The following is a 16,511-nucleotide window of genomic DNA, read 5'->3' as shown; positions in this document are numbered from 1 at the left end:
ATTTGTCTATCATGAAAGTTGAGTTTTCAATGGAATATAGCCTTCCTAAAGTTTTATTAAAATTTCCTTTGTAGAGGCTCATTTTTCTTAGTGTTTATATTCTCAGATTAGAAAAATTTTCTGGTAACTTCTCATGACAGATGCATCAGTGGTAGATCTTATAACATTCTTAGGGATAAATGCTGATTTGTTGCTTATTTTTTTTTAATTTGATGAAATAGTTATTTCAGTACTGTTATAAATAAATATCAGACATTTGCTTTTAGAAAAATGCTAACTTCCTTATGCTTTATATATAAGATTAATGGCAAAATATATGCACACATACTGTAGAATGCATTTATGTTTTTGTTTTGAGTTAAAGGTGCATTCATATTGAACCTAGTGCTGATAAACAAAGGAGTCCTATGTTTTATTTAATGTTTTGGTTTTTGAAACAGTATATCATTGACAGATATATCACAGAATAGTTGAAACAGATTACATAGCTTGATGTAATTTAAAAAAAAATAGGACATTGCAATTTCAATTGTTCACAAAGACATTCAAATATTAGAGACGTTAAAAAGAGAGTAGTTTAGGGTTAGAGAGATGACTCAGCAGCTAAGATCACTTGCTGCTCTTCCAGAAGATTTGAGTTCTTGAGATCAGTTTCCAACACCCACGTTGGTTCATGGTTGCCTGTAACTCTAGTTTCAGGGCATCCGATGTCTTCTCCTGCCATCAATAAGCATCCCAAACCATGAGGGGAAACACACACACACACACACACACACACACACACACACACACACACACACACACAAAATCATAAAAAAATTTAAAAAAAGTTTTCCATGACCTATGATTCTGTTTATATGTTCAAGCAAAACAGTGAGTTTGAAGTTGAGTGTAAGGCTAACTGGAACGTTGAATTATAGACTGTTCAGTATGCTAAGCCACGGGAATGCATAATCAAGAAAATGCACAAAGTGAAACCGATAATTTCGCATCACTCATAGAAAACTTTAGATTGAAAATTACTCAGAAAATTAACATTTCTCGCTAGGAAATGTGATATACAGTTAAAAATATTCATCTACAAGAATAAAACCTGGAATTATGTCCATCTGTGCAGTACTGTCCAATCACATTTTAAACACCTAAGCATCTTTTGCAGTAAACTACTAAACTAGTTTGCCAAATCATGTAAACCCAATATAAAGTTTAAAAAGAGTATCCAACCCTTTATGAGACTGAGACCATTGGGCTTGACATGAATATTATTCTTCACTACAAAATTAACTTAAAATGATTCATAAGCCCTTGATTACTTAAATTATCTAATATAATTATGATTAGACATTTATATAAGAGTTGGCCTTTTGGGTATTGAAATCATAAAGCAATGGATTTTACGCAGTTACTATAGACAACCAACAACTATAATGTTAATATTAAGGAGAAAGATACATAAATTATAGATACTTTTAAAAAGTCTTTAACTTGCCAATATTGTCTTGTGCAGTTTGTAGGTAGTGCTGGAAAATCTGGGTATGTTATTTTAAATCATAACAGTATGTAAGACAGTTAGATATATAGGAAAATTAACACAAATCAGATATGTTTGTGATTCAATATGATGACATTGTATTTAAAAGGAAAGGTGAGATTGACAGAAGAAAAACTAATGGAAAATTATTTTTCATTAACACTGGATTTGTAGCTGGAAAATAGATTGAGTTTTAGGGAGGAACCATCTACCCAGCTCCTGAAGAATAAGTAATATCACTGTAGGAGAAACACTTATCAGTATGAAATGGAGGTTTTCACGAGTACTATGATCCTGAAAACAAACAAACTTTCCAAGTTTCAATGACTCACTGCTAACAAAGGGATCTTAATGCCCCTACAATTTTATGAGGTGAGGGTGATGAAAAGTGTATTGGAGATGCAAAAATTTCAGACCTATATTTAGAATTTCTGAAAGTTGATATTGTTTCTTTTCTCCATTCAGGTGAAAGTCAAAAATGTCTCCAAATGCCCATTTCTTCATCCACGTAGTTACTTGAATGTATATACCACCTTGAATATTGGATATAATAGTTCTGAGATTGACAATATAATTAGTTAACAGGTGGGATTTGAGAGTACTGATTATGTAACATATGTGACACCATTCATGGTAAATCTTCAAAAAGACATTATGTTCACATTAGTTACTAAAAATGTGACTGCATCATCTCTATTTTACTGTGAATGGTCACACGAAGCATCAGTGCTTTGAAGGTCTTTGGAAACATTGCTAGATTTAATTCTTTCCACATTGAGTAATTCAAAGGCTTAGATCACATAGTTCACATTATCTGAAACTATCCTCTGGTCAATTGAGTTATGAACAAGAAATTGACCTCAGACTAGACAAAATTGAAAATTTGTCTAAATAAATTTATTTGAAATATGAACAACAAATCATTTTTCATCCTCTGATTTTACCACTGAACATATTGTTATACGTTCCCCCAACAATCAGAGATTGATCAATCTAATTTCACTTCAGTATCCTGATATGTGGAGCAAAGAGCAATCCTCTACTAATGCACACACCAGAATTATCTGGGAACAACCAATATGCAGAACTCAAGATTAAGAGAAGTTTGAATTTAGGTATTTATCATTGAAAGAGTATTTGGAGGCATTTGTACCAAGATATTTAATCATTTATTTGAATACCATTGAACTATTTCTGAAAAAAATAAGAAATATAATCTTATTCTGGTTTAGTAAATTAGGCTTTGTAGATTCTCCTGCAGTAACCATGATTCCATAAAATAGTTAGTTGGGTTTCCAGTACCAGGCATGGTATCCCTTTTGTTGAGTGGGTATTAAGTCCAGTTAAGTCCGATTAATTCATTGGTTACAACAAAGTATGTGTACCACTACTGCACCTGAAAGGATGTCATGCCAAGCTGGTCATTGGTGTGATTAGTAGGTATCATAGGTGGGTGGGACTCTTGATTACTTCTCTTATTTGGAAGTTTGTATGGTACCTTCTGGTACCATAGGAGCTAGACTTCAGTGATGGTGTATTCAGGTCAGTTCTAACTCAAGGACCTCTGGATCCTGTTTCTGAAGTGCATAGTGTCTTCAGCAAGAGGGATTTACCTTCCACCTCCAGGTGGTAGCCAATGACAAGAGTGATAGGCTCTATACTTTAGGAATATCTTAGACAGCCCTGACCAACCATTCAAAAGAGGGCTTCTTATGTCTAGCATTAGGTTTGTGTTAGGTGGTCTTTGGCTTTTAGAGGCAGTGCCATCAGCTAGATGATAAAAGTTAACTAAAACCACATATGTATATGGGGAAATATTTAGGCATTTTCTTGAAACACAGGAAGACATTTAAAACTCTGTATAAAAAAAGAGCCAGGCGAATCTCTGTGAGTTCGAGGCCAGCCTGGGCTACCAAGTGAGTTCCAGGAGAGGCGCAAAGCTACACAGAGAAACCCTGTCTTGAAAAACCAAAAAAAAAAAAAAAAAAAAAAAAAAGCTAAACCATAAATTTAAGATCAATGTATTTTATAATAGCAAAATTAAGATCTTTACCACTAGACACTGTAACAAGTGGTAGTAATATACAAATGTTAATAAGACTAAAAGTATAAAAATATGATAATAATGAACTACTTCAAATAAAGAAAAGTTTGTAAAATGAGATGGGAAGCATTACAATGATTTATTATTACATCATTATTCCCCTCCCCAACCCTGCAAATTGTAGAAAGCTTTGTCTATTTTTGCTTCAAAATGGAATACCTTACTCTAGGAATAGCATTCCATATTCTATCTTTAGTTCACCTTCCTCATTTTCCATACCAGATGTTCAGACAACTCCACCACAGCAAAATTTTTGTCTTTGAAATAGTTCTCATTTCTTGAATCAACAACTGAGTTGAATTTTGATTAAGTCATCACTAATGTTTAACAGTGCTTACACTATCAGCTTTCCCACTCAAATATTCTTCACCATCTACATAATTAAAGAGTGAACAAAGGGCTTTACATATTCTTTCCTAACATTCATAAATCACTCAAAGTGATTTCTATATGAATATTTTAACATCTCTTTTTGTGGAATAAGCCACTTTCTATCAACACAGTACTTACCTAAGAATACATATTACTGAGTTATGCCTTGGAAGAGAGTTTACATAGGGTTAATTTATCAGAAAGCGAAAATGAGAAACAGTATTTTATAGCTCAGCTTCTCTGCAGCTTGTTTTTCTCTCCCTCAGACACTATATGCATTTTATGTTTTGGTTGTCTGTGTTCTTGCCTGGCTATAGTACTATATGTTATTATTCTGAAAACTCTGATATCCATTGCTTATTCTTTGAATAACTGAATTTGCAGAAGCTGAACGATCCAAAGAAGAGATTGCTGCTGCCTCTACCAAAAAGGGTAAACACAGCTGAAAAAAAAGGCTGATATGACTCTAATCAGTCCTGAAGCTTCCAACTTAGTTTGTGTAGTGTTGTGAGAGGAACTTTGCCTGCTGAGTCTGCTATCTCACTGATACAGAAACAAACTTTGCATGATACTGGTAGCAACTACACTAACAAGGTTTTATGTTCAGTTTTCTATTGCAGTTAGGCTTGGTCCTCGAGAGCCATAAACAAGTGTTTGTAATTATATCCAAACTGCAATTGAAATTTTGAAAAATTTTGTAAATATACTGCTTAAATTCAATATGATTTCAGCCATCCATAGGGCATTTGGATTCACCACACTACTTTAAACTGAATATATAAAAGATCAATTACTGAATAAATTACAATTTGGCTAAGAAGACTCACATAAAAATGTTCATTTTGTATAAAAATAATATAGGATTAAGAAATATATTTCATGAAATGTTGACATAGGGCAGTTTATGATTTGAAATGTAAGATGGGAAGGTTCAAGAGAAACCAGTAATTCTAACAATGTCTTTAAATGTATCTCATAGAAATATTTAATAAACCTAGCCTTCATTATACATTCACAGTCCCAAAAATGTATGCATGCACCCTTACACATATATCCACTAAAATGACATTACATTTTCTTATAAAAATGACTTTATCTATGTACAAAAAGAAAACAAATATAAAAATTGAAAAACTAATAAAATATACATGACACCTATTTACATGCTCCTTCTAACATCATATGTATAAACATAAACTAATGTGCCACATCCATTAATGTATTTCATACATTACTATTAGTTGATATATATCTTTGAATTGGTATATATACATATACATACTTATATCATTTTATGTTGGTGATCATATTATGTTTAATTGATAAGATTTTACCATATGTGACAAAAGCCTAAATTAATATGGCTTTATATGGTATCATATTCTGAAATTGACGTAGCTTATTAATATTGTGTGGTGTAAATAAATGCATTTTTTTCTGAATGAGGGATATCATGGTATTATGAAAAGGCTAAGAGTTTTAATAGTCAATAATAAATAGTCATTAATCTGGGCATGGATATGTGAGTTTCATATGCTGTCTATAAGGGAAGGTTACTGATAAATTTGAAGGAACTAAGGAAAGTGAAGGCAAAATATATTCAAATCTGTAGCTAACAATGACCCAACACTGTGTCCAAAAAAACAGTAGATGCTTTTCTTCTGTTAGTTGATTGCAGATAATCATCTTTGTGTAATTAGTGATTATGGAAAAGAATGTGATGATGATTAAAAAAACAAATGTTAAACTACTGGCATTGGATTCATGCATGGATTGAGGCATTTTTTTATTTTATTTTACAATACAACTCAGTTCTACATATCAGCCACAGATTCCCTTGTTCTCCCCCCTCCTGCCCCTCTCCACTTCCCCCCAGCCCACTTCCCATTCCCACCTCCTCCAGGGCAAAGCCTTCCCCGAGGACTGAGATCAACATGGTAGACTCAATCCAGGCAGGTCCAGTGCCCTCCTCCCAGGCCGAGCCAAGCAACCCTGCATAAGCCCCAGGTTTCAAACAGCCAACTCATGCAATGAGCACAGGACCTGGTCCCACTGCCTGGATGCCTCCCAAACAGATCAAGCCAATCAACTGTCTCACCCATTCAGAGGGCCTGATCCAGTTGGGGGCCCCTCAGCCATTGGTTCATAGTTCATGTGTTTCCATTCGTTTGGCTATTTGTCCCTGTGCTTTATCCAACCTTGGTCTCAACAATTCTCGCTCATATAAACCCTCCTCTTTCTCACCAATTGGACTCCCAGAGCTCCACCTGGGGCCTGGCCATAGATCTCTGCATCCAGATCCCTCAGTAGTTGGATGGGGTTTCTAGTACGACAATTAGGGTGTTTGACCATCCCATTACCAGAGTAGGTCAGTTCGGGCTGTCTCTCGACCATTGCCAGCAGTCTATTGTGGGGGTATGTTTGTGGATTTCTGTGGGCCTCTGTAGCACTTTGCTTCTTCCCATTCTCATGTGGTCTTCATTTACCATGGTCTCCTATTCCTTGTTCTCCCTCTCTGTTCTTGATCCAGCTAGGATCTCCCGCTCCCCAAGCTCTCTTTCCCTCGACCCTCACCCTTCATTACCCCCACTCATGTCCATGTTGTTCATGTAGATCTCATCCATTTCTCCTTCATTGGGCAATCCCTGTGTCTTTCTTGGGGTCCTGTTTTCCAGGTAGCCTCCCTGGAGTTGTGAGTAGCAGTCCAGTCATCCTTGTTCCACATCTAGTATCCTCCTATGAATGAGTACATACCATGTTTGCCTTTCTGAGTCTGGGTTACCTCACTCAGGATGATTTTTTCTAGATCCATCCATTTGCCTGCAAACCTCATGATGTCATTGTTTTTCTCTGCTGAGTAGTATTCTATTGTGTATATGTACCACATTTTATTTATCCATTCTTCAGTTGAAGGGCATCTAGGTTGTTTCCAGGTTCTGGCTATTACAAACAATGCTGATATGAACATAGCTGAACAAGTGCTCTTGTAGTATGATTGAGCATTCCTTTGGTATATCCCCAAGAGTAGTATAGCTGGATCTTGGGGGAGATTGATTGAGGCATTTTTACCTTGAGTATTTAAGGCATAAATACAAGCATTCGAATTTGCAATTCAACCATATAAATAGAGAGTACATAATGATATGAGATCAAAACTGTATAATCAATTATGGAACTCATCAGAATCCTCAACTAAGAATGTCATAAATTTATAACATGGCCAATATTTTTGTTGAAATGAGCTTGCTTGGTAAATTTTTAGAGTCAAATGACAGAAATGAGATCTACTTATAAACATAAGATATTATAACTAACTTCTTTGCTAATTAACCTTGTATCTCTATTATTGTTTTAAATATGGTTCTATATGTTGGCTTGGTGCATAAAGATCAACAGAATCACACATTGCTTCCAAAGTTATCATAAACTCAGAGAGGGACTTAACTTAATTGACAAATTACAAAACAACACTAAAGCTGATTTTTCTCATCATGTGTTCACTAGTGTACACATTTCCTTTTCTCTCAAATGAAGCACACTTATTCTTCTGTTATGAATAAGGCACCCACAGCACTTGTTACCTTAGAATCTCTCACAATTAAATAGAATAAGAAGACTGAATTAGTGGTTGGTTTTGTTTCTAAGTTGAATTTGAGCAAGGGACTGTACATGATAGAGTGAAATCTGTTGATTTTGTGAAAATTTATACAATTTTCAAAGTTAATAATAATTCAACTACAATTTAGTAAGTAAGCTATAATGTACTAATTGATAGCTTGTATGAATTATTTTCCATTAATATTTTATTTAAAGATACATGATATTAAATCATCATTTGACACCATCTTTTTTTTTAATTTTACAGCTTTCTGTTTATTTTCACTTTCATTCAACATAAGCGTATGGATACAATACCATATATTAATTAAAAGAAAATATGAGAATTAATTCTACTCTTGAGCAAATAAGATACTGGAAAAATATTTACTCTATTTTCACTCTCAGTAAAAAGTTTTCAGCAAAACTATAGCTCATGGCCTAAGTCCAACAGGAAGATAAATTCAGATGAAGTGACGTGGCAGTTTAAAATTTAGTCTTTCCTGGAAAACATCAAAAGATTTGCTTTGCAGTGATTTTTAGAAGTAAGTCTTTAATAACAGATAACTTTTGCAATGTGAGAAGGATCTATGAGAGCATCTTTGGTCTCAGCAATAGAGCAAGGCAAGGTGAGGAAGCTTTGTAAGATGTATGTGAGCATCAGTGTATCACAGGAGGAATCCTGGGTCTCCAAGAGGCGTGCCACATGTGGCTAATGCTGACAGTGTTTCCCTTGCTAATACAATGAACTGCATTAATCCCTGAATAATTAAAGTCCTCAACAGGAACTTCCACTTTATCTCGGTCTGGTGAGGAGCTTCTAAGGCAACTTACTCCACCATTTCTCTTCCTAGTCTTTGAACTTCACTTCTTTAAATCTTTGTATACCTTTCCTGTAGATACACTTAATTGTTGGTGTCCTATGGATCCCATTATTAACTGAAGCTTCATATTCTATCCTTGACTTATGTGTAGATGTGCCAAGATCACAATTCTGTCCTATATTCTAAAGATTCCTATTGTATCTCCATTTTGGATTTTATTATTCATTTCAGGCTTGTGTTCTCAATTGTTCAATTAAACAGCTTTAGACTCAACCCTCCTCAACTCAAACTGGCTAATCTCTCCTCCCCACTTGCTTTTCATTATCCACTCTTTACTTCACTAGAAATCTGAAAACAATTTTGAGTTTTCTCTTTATTTCTCCTACCTGCTTTTTCACATAATCTTAATGTATTTCTGTTTTTATTCCTTAAATATTGCCTGTGTATGTGTTTGCATTCATAACCCTATTGTCAATACAATTCAAATCTTCATTGTCTTCTACCTGACCTACTGTTGTGATCAAATGACTGACCTGGGGTGTTTATATTTATATTAAAACTCACTAAAAGCCACAGTAAATCATTAATACAGGACACTGAATAAACCACTTTATTTAAAATTTTCTTTCCTCCAGCAATTCATAATATGAGGTCCAACCTCACTAAAATGACTAATTCCCATGATAAGTCTTCAGTATTCTTTTCTAAAATCACCTTCAGACATGGACCATTTTATGTGTTACAATAACACTACATGGCACGTAATTGTTTTTTTTTTTTTAATGAACCTGTACACCTCATTGAACATGGAGAAGTCAAGCTGCTGTACATATATAGTCTTAACCCTTACTGACTAGTGTTCATGGTACTGGAAGGTCCTCTGCACATACTATGAAACATAGTTCTTAGAAGCTAACTTTCTATTTAATGTGAGTGAAAGGAGTTACCTCACTTCTGTTTGTCCTTTATGGCTTTTTTTCTCTCCATTTCTCCTTTGTTATTGGACACTGTCATTGTTCTTGAAATAGTAAATAATAAATACTAATTTGCTTGCTATTATAATGCATTAATTAAAAAAGATGTCTTCATTAACTAAGTATTCTGGGAGCATAAGCTAGTGAGAAATAATCAATGCTAAATACACACATATGTTATAAATACATATATCATAACATTATATGGACTGAACAGGCTATAATTGATTTTATATATATATATAATCATAGTGTATACGTGTATACATATACATATACAATGATAATTAATGAGAAAATAATGCTATGAACTTGAAGAAGAGTAGCTAGGGGTATATGGTAGGGTGTGAAGAAAGAAAAGGGAAGGGAGAAATTTAACTGTATTGTAATCTCAAAACTAAAGAAACAAGTGAATAAAGAAATAAAATCAAAATTAGAATCTCATACAAAAGCCTTCAAGTCTATGTATCTAAACCATGGGCATTAAAAGCATATCATCTTTAGGTAGCAAGAAAATTCTAATTAAATAGACAATTTGATATTACCACTAGAAAGACTAAACCTTTTCAAAGAGATAGTACTGTGAGGTGTACCTTTATCCATTCATTCATTTATTTATTTCTTAGTTAGTTAGTTGGCTCAACAGACTTTCAATATACAGTCCAGGTTGATCTCAAACTCAAGCTTCAGCCTTCCAAATGATATATATATATATATATATATATATATATATATATATATATATATATATATATATATATACCAAGTAGGCCTAGCTAAAGAAATAAAATTGTTTAAGTTTTATTTGGGTAACAGTCTAAGGAAAACATAAATTTAAACTCTTGTTCCTTTAAGAAACTTGTGTTTTCAGCATCTGGCTGTCAAATGCCTGCATTTCTCAGTCTCTGAACCATTTTTTCCTCCAAATTTAAAAATCTAATTTTATTTATAGTAAAATTCACTTCATTCATGTTTGTTACATTATTGTATATTTCCTCTCTTTTTTTCTCTCTTGGCCGATTTCTAGGATATTGTTTAAGAATGAATTAATGTATTACTAAATTTTAACTTTGTTTCATTTATTTCTTATTTTAATTAATTACCTGCTTATTCTTAAATAACATTGGAAAATTAATAGAAAATTTTCTGTGAAAAGCGATGATTTTGTTTAAGGCAGAGTGAAAAAGAAGAAGAAAAGAAAGGAAGGAAGAGAGAAGGAAAAAGAAAGAAAGAAAGAAAGAAAGAAAGAAAGAAAGAAAGAAAGAAAGAAAGAAAGAGAAAGAAAGGAAGGAAGAAAGAAAGAAGAGAGAGAGCGAGAGAAAGAAAGGTTACTTCCACCCACTGTGCATTATAATTGCCATAACTGAGCAAATTTTGTTTTTGATTTTGTGGTTTTTGTCTCAGTATAGCACTCAAAGCATTACCTGCATTATTACTTAAAGATTAAGACTCGAGGTTAGATAAGGTGTCATCACTGAAACAGCATTTATATGACCAAGTGGGAATGTATACTTGAGAGCCTTACTCAGTCTCCTGGGACTCGTGACCCCCTGTACAAATTGTAACACAAGTCCTAACCCTGTGCTTCATTTCTTAGAGCAATTTGGTTCCTAAAATTGGTCATTGTAGGAGTGCAATAGTGCTCCTGTCCTTCTAGATGAAAGCCAGTTGCTGTGCTCCTTGAACTGTCCTACTCTAACACTGACTACAATTTAACATGAATAGACAATAAAAACACAACCCTCACTGATGTGTCCCTAAAGTTCTCCCTAGTCAGAAACTGTCTCTACCAGTGGGATTTGTGAGACTTGGAGATTCTAATTTGCTTTTGAACTAAACTTTTTCCTCATTCAAGAGTTCTATTTGGGGGTTAGAATGTTCCCTTAAAATCTACTTTATTTTATTTCTGGCAAGTAAATATTCAAACTTCAGGGTGTTATTTTTTTTAAATCAAATGCATCAAAGGATAAAATCCATCACATCTTCCTTCGTTTTTCCTTGTTTTCTTCCTTCATTTTTTACTGAACCCTCATACCTCCCTCCTTCCATTACTCTCTCCCATTCTTCCTTTCTTCAGGGATAGTGACCAATGGATACTTTTATTTGCCTGATGACTTCTTTCAAATATTGATTGATGTGCTTACTATGCCTTGCATTTGATTAAAATGAAAGCTGGACCTCTGGTTTAACTGATTTCCAGTTAGATGCTTTGACCAAGAATACTGCAGAATATTCAACACACTGCACGTTCTCTCATCAGGAAGCAGCATCTCTCTGAAGGCCCCAGTGAAGAAATACTTCTGTTTCCAAAATGAGTAAAGCCAGTAGCAGACTCGCTTATTCATTTAAAGCTGCACTTCCCCATTTGCAACTCTCCATGGAGTTGGTTGTCATGACATGACTCAATTCCACATCAGTTCTTCATCTCATAGATGTTCAAATTCTCTGAAGATTCTTTCTCGAATCAGTTACTTCAGCTAGAGGCACTGATTTCCTATGAAAATTTTCTGCTCCTTTGACGTTTAACTAGGTAAACAGCAAATCTTCAACTAAGAGCAATAAATCTTAGGGAAACCATGAATCAGAGGATATAGCACTTTAAAAGATTTCATTATCTCTTTTGGCTACTTGTGATGTGGGATGGGTTTGTTTAATATTTAAATGCTTCTCAAGCATGACGGCACTGTCCTTGGAGTTGATGAAGACACGCTAAGTTTGAATTTTAAGGTGCATCTGGTTGGCATTTGTAAGATACTGTGACTCCAGCAATAACCTGAAATGTAAGTCAATTAATCATAGTCCTGTCAAGTGCAATTCTTTGTAGCTTGTTTATAAAAACACAGCATAAAGGAATAAAGTAGAAAAGAGTGTGGAAGAAAAGAGTGTGGAGCCTGGAAACTGAAGGGATTATTGCTTCTCTTTTTTTGGTTCTAATTCCTTAAGATTAGATTTAAAACAGATTTCAATCGCATTATAGAGAGATGAGAAATATTTTAAAAGCATTAGAGAAGAGCTTGTTTAGAAGCAATATTTGGTATTGAATGCATTCCCAAATGCTTTTATGTGCAGAATAAACATTTCAGGCTGGAATTCTTATGTAAACCTTATCTTTGCTTTGCAGCCGTGCACGGAAAGAAAGAAGAGAAATCCAAGACAGTGGAGCAAGGTAAAAAAAAAAGTGAAGCAGGTTGACATTATCTTCTTTAGAAAGAAAACAACACGAGGAGGAAAACACTGGATTCAGACAGGTGGAAGACAATAACCTTTAAATCTCTTGCTCCATAGCAATGTCCCTGCATGTTTTTCTGGACAGGAGAATGGGAGGCGACTATCTGGCCTTGTCTTTCTTTTGTGTATCAAGCTTTGAGTATAAATTCAGAACAGGAAACCTGTACCTACTGCTTCATTACATCAGCAGAGATGCTGAAGAGTATTGATAATGAGAAAATGAGCTAGGTAATGAGTAGACACTTTCTGCTTGGTTTTTCATTCAAAACCACCTCACAGATCAAAGAATAAACATGATTTAACCCTATTTATGAAAAATAATTTATATTACTTTAAAAATAATTTGTTAAAGTTAACACACTGGGGCAAATGGCAGCAAAAGTTATTATAGTTTATGCGATGATTTTGCTTGTTGATTCATCAAAAAGGCCTGAAAATTTAACATTATACATCATAAAGTCATGAATATATATGTATATAACATATATATATATAGTTTAATGTAGCTATACTACAATATCACTCCAGCATATGCTTTAAAAATGCTTCTGAGCACTTTCTTTTAAACATTGAGAGCAATATTGTGCTTATTCCTGCAGCTCAACCAAGTGAAAAGATTTAGAGACTTTTACAGAGAAAATGGCATGATAATTATATTGATAAAGTTTTTCCATTTATTTTGGATTCTGGATACCACCGACAATTTTAGGTGTCAGTGCACTGTTTGAGGCAGCTTTGTCTGGGTGAAAGTGTCCACGTTAGTGTCTGAAATATGAAGCACAGGTTCGTGCTTTGGCCTGTTCATTTATGTGGCTCTCTGTGTGCAAATTTCTTACTCAAAATGAAGACAATCATTCCCAAGCCACTTTTCTGATAAGATACTGTGTAGCTCAAATAAGAAATCATATGTATAAAGGATGTAACAAATTATAAATTCCTAAATCACATATATAAATATATACTTCCTTAGCTCTTTTTTCTCATGAAACAGTTTTGTTAAATCATCAAAGCACACTTTAATCCACTGAGCATCATGGTTTTCTGTTCTCCAGTCAGAACAATGACTTATCAAAGCTTGTTTTACTTCTTATTTTTCTTTTTTTTCCACACTTATTTTTGTATTCAGGATTGACTTTAAGGCCTTAAACATGCGGAGCAGACACTGCACCGTTAAACAGCATCCCCACCTAGCTGGATGCTGTAAATCACTACAGCATGTTAAAAGTAGACTGACTAGTAATGGTGAGCAAGGTAATAATAAAAGTGGTGCCTAACATGATTGATAGGAACACTGCCTGTTTACTTCTGACAGTGCCACTTTTCTTCACTCATTGATGTTTTCTGAAGTTGGCAATGGCTCATTAGGATGTGAACTTACTATTGCAGATTATTTGTATCATAATTTTATTAAAATTATATTTTATCTTATGAAAGCTTAGGATTATAGGCTTATATAAAACAAAGACAATTATTTTTGTAACAATTGTAAACATTTCAGTTTTAAATGTGTGAGAATGGCCTCTCACATTTTGAACTATAAACATAACAGAAAATCGTATATTTAAACACATTACCATTTTTGTGGTGGTACATTTATGTCAAATAGTTGATGAGAAAAGTAGATATGAATAAAGCAGAGAGTTTGCATGTGAAATAATCCTAACTCTGATCTATGTGTTTCATGATAGAATTCTAACATTTAATCTTAAACTGATGTTTTAGAATTATGTTTTCATTTCTCTACTATACAGTTTTAGTTAACTTAAAAAATTTCCATTATATAAATGAGTTTATAATGCACTGAGAACAATCAAATATCATCAAAGATATCATTTTATTCATGTAAGTTTTAACTTGTGGGCTTCCTAGGGGAAACATCATGATTTGTATAACTCTTGCCAGGTTTCAATGTGCTGTGTGCACTGGATCTTGTGCACATTGATCTGCTGGGTGTAGGTGCACCCCAGCTATGCATGAATATGTTAACTAAATCCCACTTTATATTATGGGAATGCATTTTTAGAATAGGTAGAATTAATTACTCATGAACCTAATTTAGAAAAAGAGACATCATTACATAGAAGAAGAGGGAGACTAGGAGGACTAAGATCTACAGAACTAAAAAAAAAAAACTATTTTATTTTTAGTTTATAGTGCATTATGTTATTTTTATTTTTCTCATGCAGATCTAAAGTTGGCTAGATCATAGATTTGAGGATTAAGATTTTGTACATCCTTAATTTTAAAAACCATTTAATTAGGAACACACACACACACACACACACACACACACACACACACGGATGTATTTAGACATATCAGAATAGCTCTCAATAAATGTCTTCCATAACTGATAGGGCTGTGCTTATGAGAGGAACCAGTGTGGCAAAGTTAAAAATGTCACATATGTGCTGCCATGAAGCGATGCGTCATTACATTTCATTAACCGTGTCTTAAGAGAGTGCATTGTGATTCAATGATGTAATGCTTGTTGCTAAAAACTGCTCATTTGTTGATATTTACTTTATCAAAAGTAGATGTTTTTGTGTTCTTTTTTCAAAACAGACCTGCAATCTTAAATTCCCCTTCCTTGTCTCTCAATTTTTCTCCTTCTGAAGGAGATGACTGATGCATGTTTCTTAGTACTAGCTGAAGGAGGGGAAAAACCACTCTAAAGAAGCATAGTGAGGTACAGGAAGAAGACAGACAAGACAATCCTTTGGGGTCTCAATAGTAAGGTTAGAGTAAGTTTTCTGCAACAACGGAAAGGTGGGGAAAATAGTCACCATTTTTTTTTTGTCATTCACTCTGATTCATGACATTATTGAACATTGAATTGTTTAGGATTTGTTCTAAGAGCCTATCACTATGGCCTTCCAACTGTGTGTTCAATATTTGTTGGTTGATTGCAAACACAGAGAAAATGTTAAGAAAGAAGTATTGCTGACCCAGATCAACAACTTGAGCCCAAGACACTGTAAAGATAAAAGATTATTTTGTAAGTCAAAGTTCTCACCGAGAGAGTAGGCAATATTTAAGAAGTTAGATTAAATCTTTACCATATCAATTTAAAAGTAGAACTAATTGAGGAAAGTGAATTATTATTCATCAACTCTATCAGTTCTTGTATATTTGTAGTTGGTTCTTATTCTTAAGAAGTCCTGTGTGATGAACAGTCATAAGGACAAAGATATGGAAATTGTTATTTATTAATTATAAATTAATTATTTATGATTTATAATTAATTATAAATTATAATGTTAATGTGAACTTCTTAATAAGGCAAAAGGGAAGAGAAAGTTAAATAATTGTTTAACTATGCAAAGAAATGTACCAAGTTCAATAAAGTATACCTTATCCTAGCTTTCAAAACACATTACAATTTAGAGAACAATTAAAAGCTAATACTTTTTTCAAATGAAAAATTTCTGATACTCTGGTAGAAAGTTGTTAAATGGAGTTTTTCTTACTTCAGAATATTATTATTTTATGGGAGACCTCGTCTAGAAAGCCTCTTGTTTTTATATTATAAGATTGCAATGAAAATCATACTTTATAATCTTAAATGCTTATGTACACTTTGATACCTTAATGTAATTTTAAAAGAGTAATAACATATTTATTACATGTAGTATTCCATCCTCTTAGAAAATAAAATGACTTTACATCCCAGTTAATTTGAAACATGAAAATTCTTTATGAACAAAATTTGGTTTCCAATTAACCAACAACATGAATCAGCACAATTACTGATCATTTTATGAAGGGTGAAATATGAGAGTATACATCAAAACCATATCAAAGTTAATTTCCTATAATTAGTTGTTCACTTTTTCCTTAAACTTAGAAATGTTTCAGCACTCATAAGCAACCTAATCTGT

The 16,511-nt window shown here is 33.6% G+C and overlaps 1 protein-coding gene across 1 annotated transcript in view; it reads left to right on the top strand.

The window, feature by feature from the left end:
- The window catches only part of Trdn (triadin), a 319,941-nt gene that overhangs the window by 189,373 nt on the left and 114,057 nt on the right, over nucleotides 1–16,511 (top strand). The window contains exons 21-22 of the mRNA XM_059272972.1: nucleotides 4,392–4,439; nucleotides 12,524–12,568. Coding sequence (XP_059128955.1) covers nucleotides 4,392–4,439; nucleotides 12,524–12,568 — 93 coding nt within the window. The remainder of the gene's footprint in view (nucleotides 1–4,391; nucleotides 4,440–12,523; nucleotides 12,569–16,511) is intronic.

This window comes from Peromyscus eremicus, chromosome 8b (assembly GCF_949786415.1).
Source record: "Peromyscus eremicus chromosome 8b, PerEre_H2_v1, whole genome shotgun sequence".
NCBI lineage: Eukaryota > Metazoa > Chordata > Mammalia > Rodentia > Cricetidae > Peromyscus > Peromyscus eremicus.
The sequence above is the reverse complement of the archived record's forward strand: the minus strand, read 5'-3'. Positions and strand labels throughout refer to the sequence as shown.